The sequence below is a fragment of the Thalassophryne amazonica genome, chromosome 3 (genome assembly GCF_902500255.1).
Source record: "Thalassophryne amazonica chromosome 3, fThaAma1.1, whole genome shotgun sequence".
In the NCBI taxonomy this organism is placed as follows: Eukaryota; Metazoa; Chordata; class Actinopteri; order Batrachoidiformes; family Batrachoididae; genus Thalassophryne; species Thalassophryne amazonica.
This window is the reverse complement of record NC_047105.1, coordinates 121578701-121603046: the sequence shown is the minus strand read 5'-3', so window position 1 is coordinate 121603046 and position 24346 is coordinate 121578701. Positions and strand designations below refer to the sequence as shown.

The window sequence follows — 24346 nt, the reverse complement described above, 5'->3', positions numbered from 1 at the left end:
ACTTGGAGGTGGTTCCATCATGCTGTGGGGCTGTGTGGCCGGTGCAGGTACTGGGAATCTTGTTAAAGTTGAGGGTCACATGGATTCCAGTCAATATCAGCAGATTCTTGAGAACAATGTTCATGAATCAGTGACAAAGTTGAAGTTGTGCCGGGGCTGGATTTTTTCATTCTGTCCATGCTCGGAAACCAACAAACCTGAGATGTTTTGTAAAGAAGAATGATCCAAAATACCATCAACCAGAATCCAGACTCTCATTGGAAGCTATAGAAAGCGTTGAGAGGTTGATATTTCTGCAAAAAGGAGGATCTACTAAATACTGATGTTTTTTTTTTTCTGTTGGTGCCCAAATTTATGCACCTGCCTAATTTTGTTGAAAGATTTATTGCACACTTTCTGTAAATCCTATAAACTTCATTTCACTTCTCAAATATCAGTGTGTTTGTCTGCTATATGATATATTTAACTGAAATTACTGATCCAAACAACCAGTGATTTATAAAGGAAAACCATGGAAATCATCAGGGGTGCCCATACTTTTACATATAACTGTAGGTCTTCTTTCTATTCATGGTGAAAGGCTGATGACATTTACGAGGTCTGTCAATAAAGTATAGGTCCTTTTTATTTTTTTCAAAAACTATATGGATTTCATTCATATGTTTTTACGTCAGACATGCTTGAACCCTCGTGCGCATGCGTGAGTTTTTCCATGCCTGTCGGTGACGTCATTCGCCTGTGAGCACTCCTTGTGGGAGGAGTCGTCCAGCCCATCGTCGGAATTCCTTTGTCTGAGAAGTTGCTGAGAGACTGGCGCTTTGTTTGATCAAAATGTTTTCTAAACCTGTGACACATCAAAGTGGACACGGTTCGAAAAATTAAGCTGGTTTTCCGTGAAAATTTTAACGGCTGATGAGAGATTTTGAGGTGATACTGTCGCTTTAAGGACTTCCCACGGAGCGAGACGTTGTGCAGCGCTCTCAGGCGCCGTCGTCAGCCTGTTTCAAGCTGAAAACCTCCACATTTCAGGCTCTATTGATCCAGGACGTCGTGAGAGAACAGAGAAGTTTCAGAAGAAGTCGGTTTCAGCATTTTATCCAGATATTCCACTGTTAAAGGAGATTTTTTTAATGAAAGACGTGCGGGCGGATTGCAGCGTCGGCTCGCAGCCGCCGCGACGCTCCGCCACAGGAAAAACACCTCCGTCGGAAGCCTTAAGGACAAGTTGGAACATGTCCAGCTGTTAAACAATTTCTCATATACTCACTCCACTGAAAGCCATCAAAAGCCGCCTGGATTTTACAAATGGTTATCAACACAGAGGTGTTTTTCCTGGCGGCACCGCGCCGGCTGCGTCCCGACGCGTGGGCCCGTCTGCACGTCTTTCATTAAAAAAAATCTCCTTCCGGAGAAAATGCTGAAACCGACTTCTTCTGAAACTTCTCTGTTCTCTCACGACGTCCTGGATCAATAGAGCCTGAAATGTAGAGGTTTTCAGCTTGAAACAGGCTGACAACGGCGCCTGAGAGCGCTGCGCGACGTCTCGCACTGTGGGAAGTCCTTAAAGCGACAGTATCACCTCAAAATCTCTCATCAGCCGTTAAAATTTTCACTGAAAACCAGCTTAATTTTTCGAACTGTGTCCACTTCGATGTGTCTCACAGGTTTAGAAAGAATTTTGATCAAACAAAGCGCCAATCTCTCAGCAACTTCTCAGACAAAGGAATTCCGACGAGCGGCTGGACGACTCCTCCCACAAGGAGTGCTCACAGGCGAATGACGTCACCGACAAGCGTGGAAAAACTCACGCATGCGCACGAGGGTTCAAGCATGTCTGACGTAAAAACATATGAATGAAATCCATATAGTTTTTGAAAAAAATAAAAAGGACCTATACTTTTTTGACAGCCCTCGTATTTGTTTATTTATTTTTAAAAACCACTGAAACTACAATTGACATTCACCTAATATTAAGAGGAAATTTGTGCACCTGCTGGGGTTTTTCTTCAGATATTGTGAAAATGTGAAACCTGGAGCATTTGTCTGTTTGTAGGGAACATATGCAACTGTGTTCAAAGGACGAAGCAAACTAACAGAGAACATTGTGGCATTAAAGGAGATTCGGTTGGAACACGAGGAAGGAGCACCATGCACTGCTATCAGAGAGGGTACTTCCACACACACACACACACACACACACACACACACACACACACACACACACACACACACACACACACACACACACACACACACACACACACACACACACACACACACACACACACACACACCAGTCCTGGGGAGTTCAACAGTAGTGCCCCTTTAATTAGTCTGCTTTGGTTCAACTTCATATATTTTAAATCACATTTTTGGACATTTTTTCAAACTCAAGATACATAAGAATGAATGGGTTTATTTACCTGCAGCTGCCAGGGCTATTGCCAGAGCAATACTCATTTGTGCATACTTCAATTTGTAATATTCATATAATATTCATATTATATTTTGTGCGTTTATAGATGTGTATTATATTTCCAGAGGAGATTTAAAGAGGTCAGTGAAGAGTGAGTCTGTCAACACAAATCCAGGATGCTCCGGTGCACTCTTGACCTCAGACTGGAGCAGCGGTTCATGTTTCAGCAGGATAATGACCCTAATACCCTCATCACACTAGAGGCCGAATGAGCCCAAATCGCATCCGAATGAAACTTTGACCCACATTTGGGGAGTGTTGAGGGCAGTCTAAACAGTCGGGCACAGTTGTGTGCCCACCTCGCAGTGGTGGGCACAGATAACCACAAGTTAGCTTCAATAACCATTAATCTGCTAACTGACTAAACCTAAACCGAAAGACCCCTAAAAAATTTAGCGGAAGTTACAGCTCAAAGCTAACCTGATAACTTTTAGTATTGACTCCAAACACTGGCAGCTCCTGACACAACAACGAGCCAGCGCTTCTGTCTCAGATCAGCCTTCTCTCAACAAAAGAGACCTGGTGACCAGAGAGAAAAGGAAGGGAAGAGAAGAAAATCAGCAGAGGAGAACTGACTACCAGAAAGGAAGAAAGGAAGGAAGGAAGTGGGAGGTCACTTGTTTTCACACCATAAAGACTTGCAGGCATATCGCAGGAGTCATGCACAGGCAGACAGTTTTGACTTATGGTTAAAATTTGAAACAAACTAATTCCGGACACATTATTGAAATTAACGCCACCTCTGTCGTTTTACAAAGTGAAAATATTAGCTATATGTTTTAGTTTTAAAGTAAGGCACTAATTTTGAAGGTTTTAGCATTTACAGACACACATGCCAGAGTACATTATGGTTATTATTGTATTTGTATCCAGCAGTGTTCATGGCAGTGTGAATAGCAATTTCCACACATTCGCTAAGTGCTGAATCACTTAAACAGATTCTTCCTTATTTTTTTACAAATGAAAAAATGACATATTTACAAATACAGATTTATTTGTAAAAACCAACACACGGTACAGTAACTTGTGTGTTATACCGACCAACCACTGATGACAGGAAACAGATTTTCCCATAATGCACTTTGGCATGTGTGTCTGTAAATGCTGAAACCTTCAAAATTAGAGCATTACTTTAAAACTAAAACATATAGCTGATATTTTCACTTTGTAAAATGACAGAGGTGATGTTCATTTCAATAATGTGTCCAGTAGTGCAGCAGATAACAGAATATTTACAGAGGAATCCTTCAAATCTGGAAAGAAGCACCAAAGTTGGCACAAATACTCCTTAGACATTACTCTTTTGAAAAAAACTGAGTAGCCACTTGAATTTTCAATAGGCAGCCAGGTTAGGGGTCAATTGAAGAAATACACAGGGGTCAAAATTTAAAAATGTTTCAATCATATTGAAAGCTATACCACATTATTTGTCTGATCACAACAATACCAAAAAGGTATAGTTTGGACTATCTATGACTGAATGTTATGGAGGTATGGGGTAAAAACAGCAAGAATGGTAACAAAGGTCAGCATTAGTTTGTACAGGGGTCAGATGTTAAAGTTGCTCTAAATATTGTAAAATGTGATGCAAATTATTGGTTGAGTTAATAGGGTTTTAAAAAGGAATAGTTTGCACTATGTGGCATGCTTAGTTATCATGTTACAGGGTAACATATGTCACATGTTGTAGAATCCAATGGACGTCGACATTGCTCTACCTTTACCTTGCAGATCAAGCATTCAACACAGTCAAAACTATTTCATTTATTAATCCTATTAGTTCAACCAATAATTTGCACCACTTTTTACCAAAATTGGAGCAACTTTAACTTCTAACCCCTGTACAAACTGAAACTGACCTTTGTCACCATTCTTGTTGTTTTTACCCCATAACTCCAGAATATTCAGTCATAGATAGTCCAAACTATACCTTTTTGGTATTGTTGTGATCAGACAAATAATGTGGTATAGTTTTCTATATGATTGGAGCATTTTTAAATTTTGACCACTGTCTAATTCTTCAATTGACCCCTACCTGGCCGCCTACTGAAAATTCAAGTGGCTACTCAGTTTTTTCAAAAGAGTAATGTCTAAGGAGTATTTGTGCCAACTTTGGTGCTTCTTTCCAGAAATGAACAATTGTTACAGTTATCTGCTCCACTACAGAATTAGTTTGCTTAAAATTTTAACCGTAAGTCAAAACTGTCTGCCTGTGCATGACTCCTGTGATATGCCTGTAAGTCTGTATGGTGTGAAAGCAAATGATCTTTCCCCCTCTTCTGGTAGTCAGTTCTCCTCTGTTGGCAGAGGATTAAGCTCTACCACTCATAGCTGTCTGTCTGCTACAAAACACATAACAGGCAGGCACTGAGATGTATGATTTCAGGCTTTACAAATGTTTTTAACTGTTAAGCTTTATTTACTATGCCTACAAAAATACTGTATGTTAGGTGAAAAGCTAATCAGATAACAAAAAAGATAGCTTCTCTAATTAGCGGATTAGTGGAACTGTGCCTACCACTGCCACCTCGAATGCTTTGCACATGTTCAAAACAGTAGTGGCTCAGTCAAGGTGGAAGGTGGAATCACTATTGAACAGCAGTCGAAGTGTTGTCTGACCGCAGTCTGACTGCATTCTAAACAATTGGATGGCGTGAAAACAGCATTTGTGACATTTTGACTGTGTTTGGGGGAATGTTCAGCATGCTTCTGCCACGTCAAACCATGGCCAAATGTCTCAAATGTGCCTGAACGCACCACGATTGCGCCTTACCTGCTGCTGAATTATATTCTGCCGAACCACAATTGTACAGCTTGTAAGTGCATTCTTATTGTTCTTACTGCAATCTGGCAGATGTCGAGGTACTCTTACTGTGTTTCACATACATTTGTACTGCATTCAGAGGCTCATGCACAAATCAGTCGGGCGAGTCTGGGTGTTTGGACAGCTGTCGTCCTCTACAGCCATGCTTGTGCTACTCTCACATTTTTTACTGTATTGTCCCAAATAACATTCCAGTATACTTTTTGCACCCATCTGAAAATTGTGTTGTTTTCCTTTATGTAACACTAAGTATGATATCTTCCTAATTATGGCCATTCGAAGACAGAACTGGGCCCAAAATGTCTGCCCATATACAGTTAAATGCAACCTTTGAAACTAGAATGCATTTCTAGCATTGCACATTGCAAGTCAAATCCAGTAGCTTTCATAACAGAAAATGACAAACTTGATTTGAAGCGTCATGATCAGTTTGAAAAGTCAAAGTAAACACAGACTACGTTTACATGCAGCCAATAACCCTTTCATAGCCGGAACATTAGCAATAACCCGGTTGCGCACGGCCATGTAAACACCTGCAAACACCCGAATATGCTCATATTCTGGTTTTTAAAAACCTGAATATGACCGCTGGGTTACTCCTTTTCCAACCCGAATATCAGGTCATATAAACACGCATTGGGATATGCCCATAGAAATTAACATTATTTTGTGTTCTGCGCATGTCCTATCTGCAAGGAATCTTGGTCTTTTGAGTACGGCAACTACTTGTATGCGGCGCGCGCAACCCACCGGACACCACAGAAGCAGAGGTAAACAAGTACGGTGAAATCCAGATGCAGTAGCACAGCACCACACTTTTGGAGCAAGGAGGAAACCGAATACTTCATTAGTATCGTGAAGGACATGAATATAATGTCTTTTATTGACAGTAGAAAGAGGAAGAAGAAACGGAAATGACGCATATTTGCATCATGACGTTGTCCATGCATCGCTGTTTAGATGAGGATATTCCAAATGATACCAGTGATCATGTATACAGGAGTAACTCTGTCTGCTTAAGCATGTAAACAGGTTATTCCTAATGATTCAGAAACCGGAATATTGACCTTAACCCGAATATTAACGTTATGTAAACATAGTCAGAGTTGCCTATTAGGTCAGGGGCAGTTAATATGAAGACAGTCAGGCTCATGTGACATGGTTACATCCTCCATTTTAATCACATGACAGTAGCCTGTTTTCTGTACATGATGGGTTGCATAACTGGAACCTCATCCACATTATACTGTGAGGAAAACCAGGAACAAACAGTTGGCCCAGATTCAGGGAGGCAGATTGTAAGTAAAAGGACAAATGTCTTTATTTAAATGTTTAAACTAGGACCTGGATTGAGGCTAAAGCACCGGGACCTACGTTTTTGTAAGGATAACACAAAACTTCAAAATGTTCACTACCATGGTAATGAAATTACAATTCAAACTCCAAGGAGCAGCCTGAGATTAAAATATAGGTCTGCCTATATTTTGTGTGTATTGATAATCAAAATTTAATTCCAAGAGGATCTTTGCTATTGAATGAATTTGTTTGTGAAATAGCCTTGTTTAATCTCAAATCATTTAAAACGCTTTAAGGTTGTCATCATGACGACTTGGTCAATCAATACAATAAACATATCAAAAATTACGAAAGCCTTTGTCCATTCATGAGCAACATTCTCACAGCATAATTTATAATGTTACTTAACACATTTTGAGGCTTTACCAGTGGATTATGTATTTCTGATCATAGATAGGCAAATGTTATACTCGGCCCAGTTTTAAATTATGAAGTGATTCATGCTCAGTGGGTGGCGCTTGTGTCTCAGGAAATGTTCACCCATATTAACACAACTGGTTTCACTCCCTCTGGGGAGTTTGACTCAATAACCATTTCTGATTTGATTTTTGTGCATCCCAGGACTTGAATTAGGAAAATGGATTTAATGTGTTTGCTCATCTCTGTTAGTTCTGTTAGTTGGCTTAATACAGATTCAAATGAACACACAATATTAGACAAAATGTAGGAAGGCGGTTGTTGTTAGAACCTTTATTTTCTCAAATGGAACGGGGGGGAACCCTCACATGTCATGTTTGTTGGAATAATTGAACCTTTCAAACTTAAAACTAAGTCCCTTTGGCTACTCCCTTGTTTTCACTCAGGGTCACTTGATTTGGCGCAATTTTTACACCGGATGCCCTTACTGACACAACTCCACACATGGTTGGGTAGGATTACTTTGAAAGAATACATGTGGATTACATGTATGTATGTACATACATTTGGATTACTTGTAATCTGATTACTTTTGGATTACATTTCAAAGTCATCCTGCCCAACCCTGACGCCACATTACATGATGAAATGTGGCAGGGGTTGAGTTTGAACCAGGAATCTTCCACACTGAAACCAACCGCACTCACCACTTGGCCATTAACTTAATTTTCATTAAACCTGCTAATGAATGAAAAAAAAAACATTAAATGCCACAATAATGTTTATCAAGATTATTTTGTGTTTAAAACATTTGCACAGCACCGTGTACTGTAAATGATTAGAAGCCTGTAGAAAACAGGAAAATCAAAATGTTCTTTTTCTTCCTGTGTATGCAGTGTCTTTACTGAAGAACCTGAAACACGCCAACATCGTCACACTGCACGACATCATCCACACGGACCGCTGCCTCACGCTGGTGTTTGAGTATCTTGTAAGTATATCAGCACTTCAAAATAAATCATTAAGATGGTGTTGGACTCAATTACACACTGGCAACATTACACCGGATTATATTTTAGTTTGCTGTACTGTCTTGCAGGACAGTGACCTTAAACAGTATTTGGACAACTGTGGGAATCTGATGAGCATGCACAATGTCAAGGTGAGCACATTTTAGGGCAGCCAAAGACAATATCCAAGAAAAATAGACCTCAGTCTAAATAAAGATGAACCATGTGCATTATCACCCAAGGGCAAAACAAAATTGTTTACAGTTTAAGCCGACAGATAAACATGTTTTTTTAATATGCATATGTCGCAGACATAAATGAGCAAAGCTCATCAGCATCTCACCATGACATTTAGGTCCTTCAGACTTTATTTTGAGTAAATGCTTCAGCAGAGCATTAGCATAGCAAAAACCTTTCAGACTCCCCGCATTTTTAAGCATTTTTCTTTCTTTGCCTCTCACATGCCTGGAAAAGCTCCTCACCATCTAATCATGTCCTTTAGGTCCTTCAAACTTTTTTCAGTAAAATGGTTCTTGGGAGCATGAGCATGACTAAAACCTTTTAGTGACCCACCGCCTTTTTAAGTATTTCCTTATTTTGCCTTTCAGCTTCTGGAGGGGATCTGCCCCCATACTCCCCACCTTTTTAAGCATTTTTCTTTTTTTGCTTTTCAGCTGACTCCCCTAATTACAGCCCTCTTAACCCCCTGCCACTTTAAGCATTTTTTAATGTAGATATAAATTACACTCAACAAAAATATAAACGCATAACCACACCAGCCCAGGACCTCCACATCCAGCATGTTCACCTCCAAGATCGTCTGAAACCAGACACTCGGACAGCTGCTGAAACAATCGGTTTGCATAACCAAAGAATTTCTGCACAAACTGTCAGAAACCGTCTCAGGGAAGCTCATCTGCATGCTCATCATCCTCATCGGGGTCTCGACCTGACTCCAGTTCGTCGTCGTAACCGACTTGAGTGGGCAAATGCTCACATTCGCTGGCGTTTGGCACGTTGGAGAGGTGTTCTCTTCACGGATGAATCCCGGTTCACACTGTTCAGGGCAGATGGCAGACAGCGTGTGTGGCGTTGTGTGGGTGAGCGGTTTTCTGATGTCAATGTTGTGGATCGAGTGGCCCATGGTGGTGGTGGGGTTATGGTATGGGCAGGCGTCTGTTATGGACGAAGAACACAGGTGCATTTTATTGATGGCATTTTGAATGCACAGAGATACCGTGACGAGATCCTGAGGCCCATTTTTGTGTCAACATCCAAGAACATCACCTCATGTTGCAGCAGGATAATACACGGCCCCATGTTGCAAGGATCTGTACACAATTCTTGGAAGCTGAAAATGTCCCAGTTCTTGCATGGCCGGCATACTCACCGGACATGTCACCCATTGAGCATGTTTGGGATGCTCTGGACCGGTGTATACGACAGCGTGTACCAGTTCCTGCCAATATCCAGCAACTTCGCACAGCCATTGAAGAGGAGTGGACCAACATTCCACAGGCCACAATTGACAACCTGATCAACTCTATGCAAAAGAGATGTGTTGCACTGCATGAGGCAAATGGTGGTCACACCAGATACTGACTGGTATCCCCCCCAATAAAACAAAACTGCACCTTTCAGAGTGGCCTTTTATTGTGGACAGTCTAAGGTACACCTGTGCACTAATCATGATGTCTAATCAGCATCTTGATATGGCACACCTGTGAGGTGGGATGGATTATCTCAGCAAAGGAGAAGTGCTCACTATCACAGATTTAGACTGGTTTGTGAACAATATTTGAGGGAAATGGTGATATTATGTATGTGGAAAAAGTTTTGGATCTTTGAGTTCATCTCATACAAAATGGGAGCAAAACCAAAAGTGTTGCGTTTATATTTTTGTTGAGTCTAATATTCAAAGTTTTCAGCTTGTTGACAGTAGGGCTGTACAATATGGCCAAATTATCGTATCTCAATATTGTCATATAAATTGTCATGTAAATGTCACTTATATACATGCTGTCCATATTCTTGAGCCGCTGAGGTGGGTAGGGAGAGTTCTCATGGGATGAAAAAGCTTTTCAACCAACCATCCCTGGTTCTCAAGACCAGGCACCTAAGTGGCTCTACGCTAACTTTTTTCTTTTTCATTAAAGATATTTAGGTGTACCTTAGTAAACACTAGATATACCTTACTGAATTTTCATATCAATATGATATACAATATGACTATGATTTGACGCAAAGTGCAGCAACAGTGAAAATTAAACATTCTTAAACAAAACGGTAATAATACTACACTCATTTTGCACTCATCATAAGGTTAGGATACTGTGCCCTCCAAAAGTATTGGAACAGTTGGAATTTCACACATTTAATTTGTTTATGCCATTTTAAATACAAGAAAAACTAAAAATAAAGAATAAAAATTTAAAAATTATCTTCCTCAAACTCAAACTGAAAGCAAATCTCTAAAACCTGATAAAACGTGTAAATAAGAATCACTTTTATTGCCAGTTTTCTTTAGACAAGTCAGGGGATGGAAACATAAGTGATAAGAATGATAAATGATAAGAATGGTGACAAAGGTCAGTTTCAGTTTGCACAGGGGTCAAAAGTTAAAGTTGCTCCATTAATTTTGCTCCAGCTGTATTTGTGTTGAATTTGATGCTTGTATCACCATTTGAAGAATTGTTTCAGTTATCTGCTGCACTAATAAGCCAACTGAGCATGAACCAGCTGTTGTCAGTTAACTTCAGCATGTTTGCACTCTTAAACAGCTAACAAACAATTGTAGCAACCTGAATTAAAGGAGAAATGCTGCTTCTAACAACCTGGACCTCATTTCTGACATAAAATACGGTCATTTACTCACCAATATAAGTTTGGTGTGATTAGAAGTCCATAGCTCAAACGACATGTTCAGCTCAATCTGACATTTTTCTTTATCTACTAAGGTGGATTAGAACTTTTTGTGGTACACAGCACAAACTACTGGACAGGAGGAACCTAGCAGTCAATGTGACTCACTGATTTAAAAATGCAGGTCTTTCAACCAGACGTGTGGTGCCGTGACATGTCAATCATCTGTGTCCAATCAGATTTCAGGGGAGTCTAGTGAAACCCCGGCCTCTACTCTAGCTCCACCCATGCCAGGAAGTGTTCAACATTTCCTGTTTCACTGTGACTGATAAATTTGCACTTCCTGTTTGAGTGTGAGCTTGCCACTGAGTTCCCTTGAGATTCCATGGGATCTCGTCTGTCAATCCAGGAAGTGTTTGACATTTGAACATTGCCTGTTTTACTGTGGACTTGAATTTTGGCACTTCCTGTTTGGGACACCCTGTACCATGAGTGAGCGTTGCGCCGCTGCGTGACGTTTCGCTCATATTACAGAATAGACAGGTGCAGGATGGTAGACATACGTACCTTTAAAGTGAAGCCGTCAACAGTATTCACATACATTTTATATTACATGTATGTACATCATAAATATAACTAAATGTCAAACTTGAAAAAATTTGTTTTTTATGCCCAGAAATGATTGATTAAATGATAGCGTATAACTTCAGGTTTTTAGGGAAACAGCACAATGAAGCAAAGAAGGTTGGCAGGTGGGCACAGTCGAAACTAGTGACTGTCAGAACAAATGGTAGGAAATATGGTCTCTTTTGTGTCTCTACACATCCAGATAAAATGTCTGACACCTCCATAATGGAAGTGTTTTTTTTTTATATATACGAATAATGAATGTTTATAAGTGCAGTGGTAAGAATATTTTTCTGAGTTGGAAGATGGAATATACCAATCAAGGAGGCACAACATGAACTTCAGTAACAGATCTCATCTATATGTGGTGCACTGAGTTAAAGTCAAAACAAATTCTGGAAAGAGGAATAAATTGATAATTGTGGTGAATGTCTCTGCTGTAGGAACAGATCCAACAAGTGGCTCAATAATCCCTCCCACTCGATGGTGAACTGGACGCCTGCATAGACTCTTGTCAATTGTTGTGTTATGTTCTGTATTGTAAACCTTTTTGGTAGTAGTGAGTCACCCCATTGCATCTGGTCTGCTTGAGGTTTCTTACTCAATATCATCAGAGGGTTTTTTTTCCTTACCACTGTTGCCTGTATGCTTGCTCTAGGGGTTGGTAAGGTCAGACCTTACGTATGTGAAGCGCCTTGAGGTAGCTTTGCTGTTATTTGGCACTATATAAACTAAATAAACTGAACTGAAGTAAATTGAATTGAAACGGTGGATATTTGCATTCCAGACTCAGAACCATTACCTTGAAACTGAGCTCATCTGATATAGAATAGCAAATATACATGAAATAGCAAACCTGAAATAGCAAACCCAGAACTGTCAAACCTCCCTACATTCCTCAGAATACAACAATAACTGATTCAGGAAGTCACAAAAGCATCAAATACATCATCCAAAGAAGTGCAGACCTTTATAGTGATCAGTATGACCCCATTATCAGCCCTGCAACAGACTGGAGTCCTCTCCAGCATGTACCCTGCCTCCGCCGTGATCCTTGATTGGAGTAAGCGAGCATAGAAAATGGATGGATGTGGTATTACTCCACTGTCACAAAAACACATTAAAAAAATGATATCCATGTGAAAGTTACCAACCAAAACCCACTGCTTAACCAGCATAACATTAACACCTATAAATATTTTTTTTTTTTTCTTTGCAAAATACACTTTCATGACAGACAAATGGTTTGGGATAATGCCAGATAGGTGCATTCTCCCAGCCCACCCAGCTGCAAATGGGCCTTATCTGGAGAAGCGACATTTCATGGACTGGTATCCTATCCAGGAAGATCTCTGGACTGTGCTATGGTATCTGTGGGTAAGCCCCGGGACCAGTGTGTATCAGAGCCAATAAAGCAGTCACTACGACTAAACCTTGATGTTCTGTCACTGTTTTGGGATAATGTTCATCTAATATTTCATATAACATAAATATAACCTGGGTAAAGACAAAATACATTTTTAACAATTTGTTGGGCAACTGAAGAACAGATCATCCAATATAGCGAGGTGGGTCAATTGTCTCAGTAGATTCCAGTTGGAAATGGGCAAGGACATTGGCTGGAGAAGTAACCTGACAGACCTCTCCTGAACTCCTGTTCAGGGGAAGTCATGAACCAATTCATGCTGTAATACCTGCCAATAACAGCCTAGTGGGCCTTCAAGGCTCGAACAAGACTTAGTTCTACATAATAATATTGTTTACAGTTTGCTGAACACAAGTTTGTTCGAAAGCATTTATTTTCAGTTATCAGTGTCACTTGTGCTGGTTTCAATATCCTTCTCATATCACAAAAGGTTCAATTTTCACATTTTTTCCTGACAGATCTTCATGTTCCAGCTGCTGCGTGGTCTGTCATACTGTCACAAGAGAAAAATCCTCCACCGGGACCTGAAACCTCAGAACCTGCTCATCAATGACAAGGGGGAGCTCAAGCTTGCTGACTTTGGTAAAGAAGAAAAGAGGGAAAAAAACAAAAAACAAAAAGCTCACACATACATACATATTAAAGACCACATGAAATGATAATTTGGTCACAGCACTTATGGAAATGTGGTTGGACACAGACACTCAGGAATAAGATGCTTTCCAATTATATTTTACTGCCACTTGGAGATCTTGTGCCCTGATTACTTTAGCAACCTTACTTCCTGTATCCTAGCAACTGTGCCCCTCTCGCTGAGTTTTCACATTTTTCTGTTTAATGTGGATAAAGGAACCCACCAGCATTTCACAACTGTTTATGGATATTTGTAACAAAACCCATTAAATGAGCAGAACTGTGCATATTTTATCACAGTTTTACTAAACAAATCTTGATTTGTTTAGTACAATGCTACAATTATTTTTAGAACCTCTTGTATCAGAATGTAGTACTGCGAATTGGTGTGAAATCACTGTATGACTTTGTAGTGTATTCTGCAAAAAGGAAAGATGGTCCACAAGTAATTTTGAAATTTTTAGAACCAAAATTAGTCAAACTGAAAAATAATGAGTAACTGCCCACAACAGGCTTAAATATAATACAAAATCCATTTTGCTAACCTGAGCTGTTCTTATTCATGTGTTAAAAATATTTTTTCTTTTTGTAATCTGTTGTAATCAGGTGAAGTAAATGTGTGTGTGTGTGTGTGTGTGTGTGTGTGTGTGTGTGTGTGTGTGTGTGTGTGTGTGTGTGTGTGTGTGTGTGTGTGTGTGTGTGTGTGTGTGTGTGTGTGTGTGTGTGTGTGTGTTTGCCCAAGATAGTACTAATAGGATGAATATTTTTAGAGAAAATACATATATTAGCTAACAACACTGAACAATCGACATTGATATTTACATTCTGGACACACACCAATCCAGCAGGGGGCTGTAAATCATCTATATATTTTAAAAGTGTGTGGGGGGGGATTTTATTTAGTAACTTCATTGTAAGTACATAATTGTAAGTACGTTACAAATACATGGATGCCACAAGAAAGTGAAAATGCTTATTTCAAAATTTAATTTAAAAATAAAATTTAAAAATGAAAGAAAAAATTTAATAATAATAATAATAATAATAATGTGTATATGATAACAAGAACCTAAACAATTTATAAATACATAAAGACAGTAAATTAACATTGAAAAAAATCATGTAATTAACAGGAAATGAATGGGTTGACTACTTCTTCTAAAAACTCTTGAGGCCTAATGTCTAAGGTTCTAAAAACATTCTGGAATCACACATTCAAACTTATTATAAAAACTTTGCACAATTTGTTACCACCCTTGAAAAATGTCAGATGCCTATTTTAGAAACACTACCCAATCTAAAGCCCAGTATGTATGCCCAGACAGTATGCGCGCTCTGATATCAGACCATTATCGATCAAGGTCGAATATCCGATTTGTGAATTTGTTTACAATTTTCAAAGTGCGAAATAAATCAAAAACTGAACAAAGAAAATGGAGGAATTAATAGCAAATGAGCTCAAAGTGGACATGCAAAATGAATTCCAAGAAGATGAAAACACAGGTCCAAACAGTCAAGAACAGATTGAAAACTTTGTTAGAAACCAGAAAGCTAAAAACACAATGAGAAAAACCAAGCTGGACATGAACATCCTCCATAAGTATCGAAACAGCATCAGAAAATACACAGTTTGAAAGCTTTGTTCTTCATGGAGGTGAAGAAAGCGAACGGGTCTGACTACGAGCCCAACGCTGTCAGCGGCTTTCGTATTCAGGCAATACCAGAAGTCTGCATGTTTTTTATATATATATAATAGCCATGTAATAAACAAATTATTAACCTCGCTTTCTCGGTCTGTATGAGAACATATCAGACCTCCGTGTTATTGCGTCTGATATTTTCCCTTACAGACCTCGCGCTCGGTTAATAATCCTTTATTATGCTATGCAAAAATGGACTTTGACTGTCTTAGCACACTGAACATTCATTCTTTTGTCTTGTCCAGGTCTAGCAAGAGCCAAGTCTGTCCCAACTAAAACCTATTCCAATGAGGTGGTAACACTGTGGTACCGCCCCCCTGATGTGCTTTTGGGATCAACAGAGTACTCCACACCCATCGACATGTGGTGAGTGGTACAATGTTTAATAATCACAATTTCAAAGCTAACTTGCATGATTGAATTTTGTTTTTAATTCCTCACTAGCTGTACTGTATGTATGTATGTATGTACGAGGTCTGTTAGAAAAGTATCGGACCTTTTTTTTTTTTTTGCAAAAACCTGATGGAGTTGAATCACGTGTGCTTGCATGAGCAAACCTTGAACCTTCGTGCGCATGCGTGAATTTTTTCACGCCTATCGGTTGCGTCATTTGCTTGCAAGCAGCCTTTGTGTGAGGACGTGTGTTGTGCTCTTGTCAGATTTTCATTGCAAGGAAAAAGACGGAACGACTGGAGCAGCGCTACTGCATCAAATTTTACCAGACACTGGGCGACAGCCAGGTGGAAACCATTCGGAAGATTCAGACGGCTTTCAGTGACGATCCTCTGGGTATCACACAGATTAAGGAGCGGTACAACCGGTTTAAAGACGTCCACACAACAGTGGAGAGCGAGCCACGCTCCGATCATCCATCAACACGCTGAAATGACCAGATCATTTCCAAAGTGAACGCTGTGGTGATGCGGGACCGTCGTGTGACTGTCCGAGAAATTGCGGAAGAGGTGGACATCAGAACTTTTTCGGTACATTCCACTGTGACAGAACATTTGACCATGAAAAGAGTTGCAGCGAAATTCATGCCGAAGCTGCTGACAGCGGAGCCTTCGTGTTGAAGTCTCACAGGACATGCTGTGACATGCCCACCTCTTCCACAATTTCTCGGATAGTCACACAACTGCAATGAAAATCTGACGAGAGCACAACACATGTCCTCACACAAAGGCTGCTTACCAGCAAATGACACAATCGACAGGCGTGAAAAAATCCATGCATGCGCTCGAAGGTTCAAGGTTTGCTCATGCAAGCACACGTGATTCAAATCCATCAGGTTTTTGAAAAAAAAAGGTCCGATACTTTTCTAACAGACCTTGTATGTATGTATGTATGTACTGTATGATCACGGCAAACCATGAAACTGGGCACAAAGCAGCTTGATTAAATCATCATGGTTGGCAGAGGCTCAGATAAAATTTAATTATGTTAGTTTACATTTACACTGTCTCGCGGTGTTAAAGCATCTGATCAGCTCTCTGAGGCTCAGATAAAAGTTACTGTATGTTAGTTTACATTTACACTGTCTCGTGGTGTTAAAGCGTCTGATCAGCTCTCTGAGGCTCAGATAAAAGTTACTGTATGTTAGTTTACATTTACACTGTCTCGCGGTGTTAAAGCGTCTGATCAGCTCTCTGAGGCTCAGATAAAAGTTACTGTATGTTAGTTTACATTTACACTGTTTCGCGGTGTTAAAGCGTCTGATCAGCTCTCTGAGGCTCAGATTAAAGTTACTGTATGTTAGTTTACATTTACACTGTCTCGCGGTGTTAAAGCATCTGATCAGCTCTCTGAGGCTCAGATTAAAGTTACTGTATGTTAGTTTACATTTACACTCTGTCTCGCGGTGTTAAAGCATCTGATCAGCTCTCTGAGGCCCAGATAAAAGTTATTGTATGTTAGTTTACATTTACACTGTCTCGCGGTGTTAAAGCGTCTGATCAGCTCTCTGAGGTTCAGATAAAAGTTACTGTATGTTAGTTTACGCTGTCTCGCGGTTTTAAAGTGTCTGATCAGCTCTCTGAGGCTCAGATAAAAGTTACTGTATGTTAGTTTACGCTGTCTCGCGGTGTTAAAGCGTCTGATCAGCTCTCTGAGGCTCAGATAAAAGTTACTGTATGTTAGTTTACATTTACACTGTCTCGCGGTGTTAAAGCGTCTGATCAGCTCTCTGAGGCCCAGATAAAAGTTATTGTATGTTAGTTTACATTTACACTGTCTCGCGGTGTTAAAGCGTCTGATCAGCTCTCTGAGGCTCAGATAAAAGTTACTGTATGTTAGTTTACGCTGTCTCGCGGTTTTAAAGTGTCTGATCAGCTCTCTGAGGCTCAGATAAAAGTTACTGTATGTTAGTTTACGCTGTCTCGCGGTGTTAAAGCGTCTGATCAGCTCTCTGAGGCTCAGATAAAAGTTACTGTATGTTAGTTTACATTTACACTGTCTCGCGGTGTTAAAGCGTCTGATCAGCTCTCTGAGGCCCAGATAAAAGTTATTGTATGTTAGTTTACATTTACACTGTCTCGCGGTGTTAAAGCGTCTGATCAGCTCTCTGAGGCTCAGATAAAAGTTACTGTATGTTAGTTTACGCTGTCTCGCGGTTTTAAAGTGTCTGATCAGCTCTCTGAGGCTCAGATAAAAGTTACTGTATGTTAGTTTACATTTACACTGTCTCGCGGTGTTAAAGCATCTGATCAGCTCTCTGAGGCTCAGATAAAAGTTACTGTATGTTAGTTTACGCTGTCTCGCGGTGTTAAAGCGTCTGATCAGCTCTCTGAGGCTCAGATAAAAGTTACTGTATGTTAGTTTACATTTACACTGTCTCGGGGTGTTAAAGCATCTGATCAGCTCTCTGAGGCTCAGATTAAAGTTACTGTATGTTAGTTTACATTTACACTGTCTCGCGGTGTTAAAGCGTCTGATCAGCTCTCTGAGGTTCAGATTAAAGTTACTGTATGTTAGTTTACATTTACACTGTCTCGCGGTGTTAAAGCATCTGATCAGCTCTCTGAGGCCCAGATAAAAGTTATTGTATGTTAGTTTACATTTACACTGTCTCGCGGTGTTAAAGCGTCTGATCAGCTCTCTGAGGCTCAGATAAAAGTTACTGTATGTTAGTTTACGCTGTCTCGCGGTTTTAAAGTGTCTGATCAGCTCTCTGAGGCTCAGATAAAAGTTACTGTATGTTAGTTTACACTGTCTCGCGGTGTTAAAGCATCTGATCAGCTCTCTGAGGCTCAGATAAAAGTTACTGTATGTTAGTTTACATTTACACTGTCTCGCGGTGTTAAAGCATCTGATCAGCTCTCTGAGGCTCAGATAAAAGTTACTGTATGTTAGTTTACATTTACACTGTCTCGCGGTGTTAAAGCGTCTGATCAGCTCTCTGAGGCTCAGATAAAAGTTACTGTATGTTAGTTTACGCTGTCTCGCGGTTTTAAAGTGTCTGATCAGCTCTCTGAGGCTCAGATAAAAGTTACTGTATGTTAGTTTACACTGTCTCGCGGTGTTAAAGCATCTGATCAGCTCTCTGAGGCTCAGATAAAAGTTACTGTATGTTAGTTTACATTTACACTGTCTCGCGGTGTTAAAGCATCTGATCAGCTCTCTGAGGCTCAGATAAAAGTTACTGTATGTTAGTTTACATTTACACTGTCTCGCGGTGTTAAAGCGTCTGATCAGCTCTCTGAGGCTCAGATAAAAGTTACTGTATGTTAGTTTACGCTGTCTCGCGGTTTTAAAGTGTCTGATCAGCTCTCTGAGGCTCAGATAAAAGTTACTGTATGTTAGTTTACACTGTCTCGTGGTGTTAAAGCATCTGATCAGCTCTCTGAGGCTCAGATAAAAGTTACTGTATGTTAGTTTACATTTACACTGTCTCGCGGTGTTAAAGCATCTGATCAGCTCTCTGAGGCTCAGATAAAAGTTACTGTATGTTAGTTTACATTTACACTGTCTCGCGGTGTTAAAGCGTCTGATCAGCTCTCTGAGGCTCAGATAAAAGTTACTGTATGTTAGTTTACATTTACACTGTCTCGCGGTGTTAAAGCGTCTGATCAGCTCTCTGAGGCTCAGATAAAAGTTACTGTATGTTAGTTTACATTTACACTGTCTCGCGGTTTTAAAGTGTCTGATCAGCTCTCTGAGGCTCAGATAAAAGTTACTGTATGTTAGTTTACACTGTCTCGCGGTGTTAAAGCATCTGATCAGCTCTCTGAGGCTCAGATAAAAGTTACTGTATGTTAGTTTACATTTACACTGTCTCGCGGTGTTAAAGCATCTGATCAGCTCTCTGAGGCTCAGATAAAAGTTACTGTATGTTAGTTTACGCTGTCTCGCGGTGTTAAAGCGTCTGATCAGCTCTCTGAGGCTCAGATAAAAGTTACTGTATGTTAGTTTACATTTACACTGTCTCGGGGTGTTAAAGCGTCTGATCAGCTCTCTGAGGCTCAGATAAAAGTTACTGTATGTTAGTTTACATTTACACTGTCTCGGGGTGTTAAAGCGTCTGATCAGCTCTCTGAGGCCCAGATAAAAGTTATTGTATGTTAGTTTACATTTACACTGTCTCGCGGTGTTAAAGCGTCTGATCAGCTCTCTGAGGCTCAGATTAAAGTTACTGTATGTTAGTTTACATTTACACTGTCTCGCGGTGTTAAAGCGTCTGATCATCTCTCTGAGGCCCAGATAAAAGTTATTGTATGTTAGTTTACATTTACACTCTGTCTCGCGGTGTTAAAGCATCTGATCAGCTCTCTGAGGCTCAGATTAAAGTTACTGTATGTTAGTTTACATTTACACTCTGTCTTGCGGTGTTAAAGTGTCTGATCAGCTCTCTGATCAGCTCTTATCAGCTCTCTGAGGCTCAGATTAAAGTTACTGTATGTTAGTTTACATTTACACTGTCTTCCTTCCATATTTAAAGACATGCAGGTTAGGTGGATTGGAAACTTTCTAATTGTCCAGGTCTCCCTTATGAAAGAGGTCTCAATCTCAGTGGGGGTAACCTGGTTCAATAAAGGTTAAATCAATAAATAAACATAAAATTGCACTTAAAGTGGGTTTAAATCTTTTATACAGGAATTGATCAATCTGTATGAAAAAGGATTTGTGTATATGGGACTGGAATGTGAATCAGAATTGGATTAATACACAGCCCAGGATTGTTTTGTGTTTAATAAATCTCACACGCATATCTATTCAAATGTTGAAGATTCTTATCAGTCAAGATAGTCAATTATATTACAATGGTCGGAATTCATCGATAACCACTAGTGTGTATTTGTATTTTTTGTGTGCTGTGGTAAGGAAACCCGTAGAGCTCTGAGAGATCAGTCAGGATTAAAAGTAGCTCTCTGCATAGCCTCTGAGCCCACCACAGGGTTTCTGTTCAATGCACCCTCCTGGTTGGAATAAAAGGATGCACTGTGCCCACTCACACCACAGCTTGCACTTCTGATGAATGTTCTTTGAAATGTGCATGCTTGTTTTGTTGAAGTGCACCTTACCTCTAGTCATGCTCACGAATGCCAGAGTACTCATTGTCTTTTGCTCTTCCTGCATCTTTAACTTCTGCATCCTCTTACAGGGGTGTAGGCTGTATCCTATACGAGATGGCAACAGGTCATCCCATGTTCCCTGGTGCCACAGTAAAGGAGGAGTTGCACCTAATTTTTCGTCTCATGGGTAAGATCTGCAACGTCAACACAAGATAACAACCTACAGGCTATCCATAACTTTAATGTCAACTCACCCCTAAATGCATTTGAACACAATTATAATTGAATTGTTAACATAATTATTATAAATTCTAATAAATCAGAATCAGAATCAAATTTACTGCCAATTAAGTTTGCACATAAAAGGAATTTGATCTGGTGTTATTGGTGCATAAACAATAAGAAAAGAAAAACACTTCTGTAAGAAATAAAAGAGTCAAATAGGCAAAACTATATTTACTGTTAAATAAATATAATGGAATGGAATGGGACTGTGCATGGGACTGGTTTGCTAGACAAGTGTCTTTTTCACATTGTCATTATGGGGTACTGTGTGTAGAATTTTGAGGAAAGATAATTGCATCCATTTTGTAATAAGACTGTAACAAAATGTGGAAAAAGTGAAGTGCTGTGAGTACTTTCCAGAAGCACTGTACACACAAACAGAAACAGAAACAGACACGAAAACACAGGGCCAAAAACAAAACTCGCATGCCTTGCTCACACAATATAACAAATAGGGAGAGCATTTACTTAATATATTTTTTTGCATTTCAGGGACTCCAACAGAAGAGACTTGGCAAGGCATCAGTAGTAATGAGGAGTTTAAGTCCTACCTCTTTCCTAAATATAGACCTCAGGCTCTCATAAACCATGTGCCCAGGTAAATCCTGTTTATCTGTGTCAGCCTGAAGATAACATCTCATGAAACTTAATTATAAAGCGCTGAGAAATATTAAACTCGCTGCTTTTGGGCGGTCCTATGATTTAAGCATGATCCTTACTGATTTATAGACATTTAAAGACAAATCTGGGTCATAAGATTGGAGAGCGAAAATTTTGGAAATGATTTTCAGTGTCCAGCAAAAATTGAAATTTAATTACATTTTTTGCAGTGTTAAAATTCACCACCTCGGTGTTATCTGAACCTTCTTTTTCTCCATCAGGTTGGATACAGAAGGGATTGATCTGCTGTCTGCTCTGCTGCTGGTAAGGGCCCATCATAATTAGCATGAATGAGCAGGAATCAAGCCGAATCAGCCAGAATGGGGAAAAAAAGCCAAACTTTGAGGCACAGTTGGAAGGGACAGACATTCAGACAGCCGTGTATGAATGAATTTCAACTACTTAGAATGTGGGTGGATCCTGCCTCCACTGATTCGTGCACATTCTCTGCGTATGCTTACAAATGCAGTTCAACTGTAGGTGGAACACACTATGAATACGCAGAATGCTGACAAAATGCACTCGAATACCATGTGGGTTCGGTCCCATCGCCACCTGAAGTCTGGGAGGAAGGCAAGCAAGGGGAGGGCTGTGGCACAGCAAGCGCCGTGGTCTGCTAACTTTTAAAGATCTACCATGTTTTCCTGCTGGATGTCAGATGAAATCCAACCTATGAACTGTGAACATGTAAACTAGGGTTCTCTGAAGATTGCATAACTGTAGTGCATGTAACAGCGTGTGTTCAAGGTATTATGGCCATCAGAACACCAACGTGCACGCCCACAACCATTATTATTGCTGTGGCCACCAGTAATAATCACCAGTCTGCAGTGTATCACAGTAAACCCATAATCAGGTGACCCAGGACAATATAGATGAGTACAAATATTTGATGACATATGTGATGCAGAGGGGAGGTAAGGCAGGCCCTGACAATAAAGCATTACACAACACCTGCATGCCCCCTTCTCTCTCTCTCTCTCTCTCTCTCTCTCTCTCTCCCTCTCTTCAGGAAATCAGTACTGTAGCAAACAGCAGTGCACAATGATCAGATGATGCAGCCTCACGCCTGCACAGTGGGGTGTTCAGATGAAATGAGCTCACACATGTGCAGTGGGGCAATCAGATGAAATGAGCTCACACAGGCTCAGCAGGGTGATCAGATGATTCAGACTCACAGCTTTCCCCTCTACAAGATTAGGTCTCTGAGATGACCACACACACCGTGGTTCATGCATGTGTCTTGCCAATCAGTTAATGCCTCACATGATGTGCTGTCTGGACTTTGGGATCACGTGTCATGAGCCCTTATGCCAGTGGAGTGTCCTGCTGTCCAGCTGGATGGCACACGTTGCACCACTGGATGGCACGTCATAGGGGATATATATTTTGTGGTGGATGAGGCATGTGCCGTTGGCACTTGGCTGATGTGACTGTCGTTCCATAGGTGACTTTCTATTTTATTTATGTTGCAATGGCTTGGCAATACATTTGGAACTTCATTCCTCCTAAAGAGTTTGATGGTGTACATGTCATAATATGTGTATTACAGCTGTGACATGCCGATCAGCTGTGCTGTGGCATGCCACACCTCTGACACCCATTGACTTGCCATGGGGCAGCAGCGCGGCACATCTGCTTGTGGTGTTACAGCTATGACGATCATATTATTTCCCCTACATTATCTAACGCATCGGGGGGGATGACAATGTATCTGTAATATAAGATTTAATATGGATATAACACCCCAGTCCGATGTGCACTCTGCTCCGTGGCTCTGAGATGCACTAAGTCACAGTGACACACAGACATAATGACTTTCTCTGTCTAAAGGAAATAGGGTAATGGGGTCTGTGATTTTAGTCATATTTAATCAACTGTTTTTGTGCTCTCATTTCAGTATGACACCAGGAGCCGAATGTCCTCTGAAGCCGCCCTCAGACACCCCTACTTCATGAGTCTGGGGAATAATATACACAATTTAGCAGACAGTAAGTCAGTCACCCACATCCAGGTTAAAAAATATAAAATGTGTCCCATCCCACTGACTTCTTGCTGTTGATTTATTTTTTATCAGCATGCAATAGATCAGAGGTCTCAAACCGGTTCCAGAAAGGGCCGAGAGGGTGCAGGCTTTCTGTGCAACCACCCACTCCAGCAGGCGATTTCACTGATTAACTGATTCCACCTGCTCAAAGTGATGTTAATCAGTGAAATCACCTGCTGGAGTGGGTGGTTGCACAGAAAGCCTGCACCCTCTCGGCCCTTTCTGGAACCGGTTTGAGACGTCTGCAATAGATGATACAAAGTGAGCTAGTTATTGGTGCAGGTCACAGGTTTTTAACACCTGCATCAATCTGACCCATCATGAAAGCCAGTGTGACTACACAATCAACAAAATATCCGCTGATAAATGACCCAAACTCAACCTGACGTGCAGGGGGTGTATGTTGCGTTGGTATCCATACAATATGAACACACACACGCTTTCTCTCACTCACATACACACACGTACAAAAACATGATCAATGGCACCTTTAGGCTGCAGTTTCTTCTTAATCAAAAGACATTACTGCCAGACTTTAAAGGACATGTTGCATGTTTTTTTAACATCCCAATTAGC

At 40.4% G+C, this 24346-nt stretch overlaps 1 protein-coding gene across 2 annotated transcripts in view; it reads left to right on the top strand.

Annotated features, from left to right (window-relative positions):
- The window catches only part of cdk18 (cyclin dependent kinase 18), a 170890-nt gene that overhangs the window by 126676 nt on the left and 19868 nt on the right, over positions 1-24346 (top strand). For both annotated transcript variants that reach the window (XM_034167396.1, XM_034167398.1), the window contains 9 exons: positions 2054-2168; positions 7910-8004; positions 8113-8175; positions 13397-13520; positions 15517-15637; positions 20868-20965; positions 21556-21661; positions 21945-21987; positions 23624-23714. In XM_034167396.1, coding sequence (XP_034023287.1) covers positions 2054-2168; positions 7910-8004; positions 8113-8175; positions 13397-13520; positions 15517-15637; positions 20868-20965; positions 21556-21661; positions 21945-21987; positions 23624-23714 — 856 coding nt within the window. The remainder of the gene's footprint in view (positions 1-2053; positions 2169-7909; positions 8005-8112; positions 8176-13396; positions 13521-15516; positions 15638-20867; positions 20966-21555; positions 21662-21944; positions 21988-23623; positions 23715-24346) is intronic.